At 36.7% G+C, this 5,000-nt stretch overlaps 1 protein-coding gene across 1 annotated transcript in view; it reads left to right on the top strand.

Annotated features, from left to right (window-relative positions):
- The window catches only part of LOC311291763 (inositol-3-phosphate synthase 1-A-like), a 13,596-nt gene that overhangs the window by 245 nt on the left and 8,351 nt on the right, over window positions 1-5,000 (top strand). The window contains exons 2-4 of the mRNA XM_084410997.1: window positions 48-171; window positions 4,586-4,747; window positions 4,942-5,000. The exon at window positions 4,942-5,000 is cut by the window's right edge and continues 71 nt beyond it. Of these exons, the coding sequence (XP_084267123.1) occupies window positions 64-171; window positions 4,586-4,747; window positions 4,942-5,000 (329 nt within the window). The 5' untranslated portion in view covers window positions 48-63. The remainder of the gene's footprint in view (window positions 1-47; window positions 172-4,585; window positions 4,748-4,941) is intronic.

Below are 5,000 nucleotides of genomic sequence, written 5' to 3'. Positions count from 1 at the left end.
ATGAATAAAAATCTGTTAGTGATGCTCCGTTATTTACTATGTTGCAGGTTCATCATCATCATCATGCAAGTTCGTGTCAACAGCGCTGATGTGAAATACACAGAGAAATACATCGAGTCTCGTTACTGTTATCACACTGCGTGTGTGTGCAGAGATGGAGACGCGCTCACTGTAAGTGCTTAATATCTTTAATAAACTGATGGATTTCTGTCTGCATTGGGAGTGTTTTATTAGGATAGTTGGTGGGAATGATAAAATTGTATTGCATTTTGTTCCTTGTTTGAGTCGCTGACATGCCACTATTTAACAACATTTTTAAACACTCCATCTCTCACAGGGAACAGGCGTTCTCTTAAAGTTCTCTTAAAGGGCCAGCTCACTCAGAAATCATCATTTACTCACCCTCAAGCTGTTCCAAACCTGTACGACTTTATTTTTCTGTTGAGTACAAAAGAAGATATTTTGAAGAATGTGGGTAGCCAAACAATTGTTAGTCCCCAATGATGTTAGTATTTTTTTAGCATTAGTTTTTATACTAAGGAAGTTAATGGGGACCAGCAACTGTGTAGTTCATAAAAAGAGGGAATGAACAAGTTATATACCACGCACGATTTAGTAAAACGAGGGAATGAGTAATTATATCATCCGCAAGATTTAGTAAAATGAGGAAACGAATTATATCGTGGCGCACAATTTAGTAAAACGAGGGAATGAATTATATCATGCACACAATTTAGTAAAATGAGGAAACGAATTATATCGTGCACACAATTTAGTAAAACGAGGGAGCGAATTATATCGTGCACACAATTTAGTAAAACGAGGGAGCGAATTATATCGTGCACACAATTTTATATCGTGCACACAATTTAGTAAAACGAGGGAACGAATTATATTGTGCACACAATTTAGTAAAACGAGGGAGCGAATTATTATATCATGCACACAATTTAGTAAAACGAGGGAACGAATTATATCGTGCACACAATTTAGTAAAACGAGGGAGCGAATTATTATATCGTGCACACAATTTAGTAAAACGAGGGAACGAATTATATCGTGCACAAAATTTAGTAAAATGATGGAATTAATTATATCGTGCACACAATTTAGTAAAACGAGGGAATGAATTATATCGTGCACACAATTTTATATCGTGCACACAATTTAGTAAAACGAGGGAACGAATTATATCGTGCACACAATTTAGTAAAATGAGGAAACGAATTATATCGTGCACACAGTTTAGTAAAACGAGGGAGCGAATTATATCGTGCACACAGTTTAGTAAAACGAGGGAGCGAATTATATCGTGCACACAATTTAGTAAAACGAGGGAGCGAATTATATCGTGCACACAATTTTATATCGTGCACACAATTTAGTAAAATGAGGAAACGAATTATATCGTGCACACAGTTTAGTAAAACGAGGGAGCGAATTATATCGTGCACACAATTTAGTAAAACGAGGGAGCGAATTATATCGTGCACACAATTTTATATCGTGCACACAATTTAGTAAAACGAGGGAACGAATTATATCGTGCACACAATTTAGTAAAATGAGGAAACGAATTATATCGTGCACACAGTTTAGTAAAACGAGGGAGCGAATTATATCGTGCACACAATTTAGTAAAACGAGGGAGCGAATTATATCGTGCACACAATTTAGTAAAACGAGGGAGCGAATTATATCGTGCACACAATTTTATATCGTGCACACAATTTAGTAAAACGAGGGAATGAATTATATCGTGCACACAATTTAGTAAAATGAGGAAACGAATTATATCGTGCACACAGTTTAGTAAAACGAGGGAGCGAATTATATCGTGCACACAATTTTATATCGTGCACACAATTTAGTAAAACGAGGGAGCGAATTATTATATCGTGCACACAATTTAGTAAAACGAGGGAACGAATTATATCGTGCACACAATTTAGTAAAACGAGGGAACGAATTATATCGTGCACAAAATTTTGTAAAATGATGGAATTAATTATATCGTGCACACAATTTAGTAAAACGAGGGAATGAATTATATCGTGCACACAATTTAGTAAAACGAGGGAATGAATTATATCGTGCACACAATTTAGTAAAGTGAGGAAATGAATTATATCGTGCACACAATTTAGTAAAACGAGGGAACGAATTATATCGTGCACACAATTTAGTAAAGTGAGGAAATGAATTATATCGTGCGCACAATTTAGTAAAACGAGGGAATGAATTATATCGTGCACACAATTTAGTAAAACGAGGGAACGAATTATATCGTGCACACAATTTAGTAAAACGAGGGAACGAATTATATCGTGCACACAATTTAGTAAAACGAGGGAACGAATTATATCGTGCACACAATTTAGTAAAACGAGGGAACGAATTATATCGTGCGCACAATTTAGTAAAACGAGGGAGCGAATTATATCGTGCACACAATTTAGTAAAACGAGGGAACGAATTATATCGTGCACACAATTTAGTAAAACGAGGGAACGAATTATATCGTGCACACAATTTAGTAAAACGAGGGAACGAATTATATCGTGCACACAATTTAGTAAAACGAGGGAACGAATTATATCGTGCACACAATTTAGTAAAACGAGGGAGCGAATTATATCGTGCACACAATTTAGTAAAACGAGGGAGCGAATTATATCGTGCACACAATTTAGTAAAACGAGGGAACGAATTATATCGTGCACACAATTTAGTAAAACGAGGGAATGAATTATATCGTTCACACAATTTAGTAAAACGAGGGAGCGAATTATATCGTGCACACAATTTAGTAAAACGAGGGAGCGAATTATATCGTTCACACAATTTAGTAAAACGAGGGAGCGAATTATATCGTGCACACAATTTAGTAAAACGAGGGAAGCGAATTATATCGTGCACACAATTTAGTAAAACGAGGGAGCGAATTATATCGTGCGCACAATTTAGTAAAACGAGGGAGCGAATTATTATATTGTGCGCACAATTTAGTAAAACGAGGGAAGCGAATTATATCGTGCACACAATTTAGTAAAACGAGTGAGCGAATTATTATATTGTGCGCACAATTTAGTAAAACGAGGGAGCGAATTATATCGTGCACACAATTTAGTAAAACGAGGGAGCGAATTATTATATTGTGCACACAATTTAGTAAAACGAGGGAAGCGAATTATATCGTGCACACAATTTAGTAAAACGAGTGAGCGAATTATTATATTGTGCGCACAATTTAGTAAAACGAGGGAGCGAATTATATCGTGCACACAATTTAGTAAAACGAGGGAGCGAATTATTATATTGTGCGCACAATTTAGTAAAACGAGGGAAGCGAATTATATCGTGCACACAATTTAGTAAAACGAGGGAGCGAATTGTTGTATAGTAGGGGAATTACAGTTAAACCACATAAAGAAACCAGTAAGCTCAATGAAGACCAGGAGTAAAAATTCTCCACACTTCTAGAGGCCATAGAAAATGAGTAAGAGGATCCAGCCTCAAACTAACTTCAGATTCACAAACACTAGGACTATATGGATAATCAGTTGACGTTGAGTTAGGGTTAGGGTTAGGGTTAGGGTTAGAGTCTTGCAGCATCCGAACATGGCATTCTGTTCTTTATGCAAATTAGACATTATCTATTGTTCTATATACGAGTCATAACATCTGGAAGGACTCTTCTCATCTGGGAGACTCTGTTCTTTGTCACATGCCTCGAAAAATAATAAACAACAATATCTTTTCCATTCAAGGCTGAGTTTTTTCAACACTGGAACTGGTACAAACTTCTGCACATGATTCACTGCCATAGTTTAACATAGTGACAAATTGTGCTATAAATCCTAAAAAGAATTACGGTGTTAGAACATACTGGTAACACTTTACAATAAGGTTCATTAGTTAAAATTAGTTCATATATTAACTAACATAAACTAACAATGAGCAATACATTTGTTAGTATATTTGTTAATCTAGGTAATATTAGTTATTAAAAATACAGCTGTTCTTGTTAGTTCACAGTGCATTAACTAATGGAACCAAATACAACCTTTGACTTTAGTAATGTATTGTTGAAATTAATATTAACTAAGATTAATAAGTGCTATAGAAGTATTGTTCATTCTTAGTTAGGTAGTTAACGAATGTTAAAGGTGCTGTATGCAACTTTTTCACTCTACTAAAGCATAAAAATACCATAATGTGTTTGCAGATATTGAGGAATCATGCAGTTCACACTCGTTTCTCTGATAAACACTTCCAGAGCCAGTTATTTTACTTTGAAATGTGTGTTTCCAGGCTGGAATGTGTGTTATTGTTTTGGTCTGTGATATTGCACGTTGCCAGTTTTCATTGTCCATTGCGCTCGTTCCTGTTGCGTGTCTCAAACTGGCGACCCGTGAGCATCGAGTCTGAGGAGGCGGGGAAACGGCGATCTCTGATATTTTGATTTGGACTGCAGTACCTATGTCCACCACTAGCTGTCACTCTTACAGACTGCACCTTTAACTAATGAACCTTATTGTAAAGTGTTTTTGTTAGCTGTCTTTTAAATGTGTGTGTTGTTCAGGTGACGCCGTCCAGCACCGAGTTCACCTTCCGCACGGAGAGGACGGTTCCCAGACTGGGAGTGATGCTAGTGGGATGGGGTGGGAATAACGGGACCACGGTCACTGCTGCTGTCCTGGCCAACAAACTGGGCCTGACCTGGAAAACCAAGACCGGTGTGAAGGTACAATTCAATTCAATTCACATTTATTTATATACAACAGAAATAACCCTAACCCAACAACATGGAGCGAACGCAGTATTAATCCAGTATTACTGTGGAAGAAAAGACGTGGGTAACAAGGTCCCATTAATAAACGTTAGTTTGTTCGAGTATTTAGTAATCTTTGTAAATATCTTGTATTGTCCTTCTTTCAGAAAGCGAATTACTACGGCTCACTGCTGGAATCTTCCACGGTGTGTTTGGGATCAGGACC

This window comes from Rutilus rutilus (genome assembly GCF_951802725.1).
Source record: "Rutilus rutilus genome assembly, chromosome: 6".
NCBI lineage: Eukaryota > Metazoa > Chordata > Actinopteri > Cypriniformes > Leuciscidae > Rutilus > Rutilus rutilus.
The sequence above is the reverse complement of the archived record's forward strand: the minus strand, read 5'-3'. Positions and strand labels throughout refer to the sequence as shown.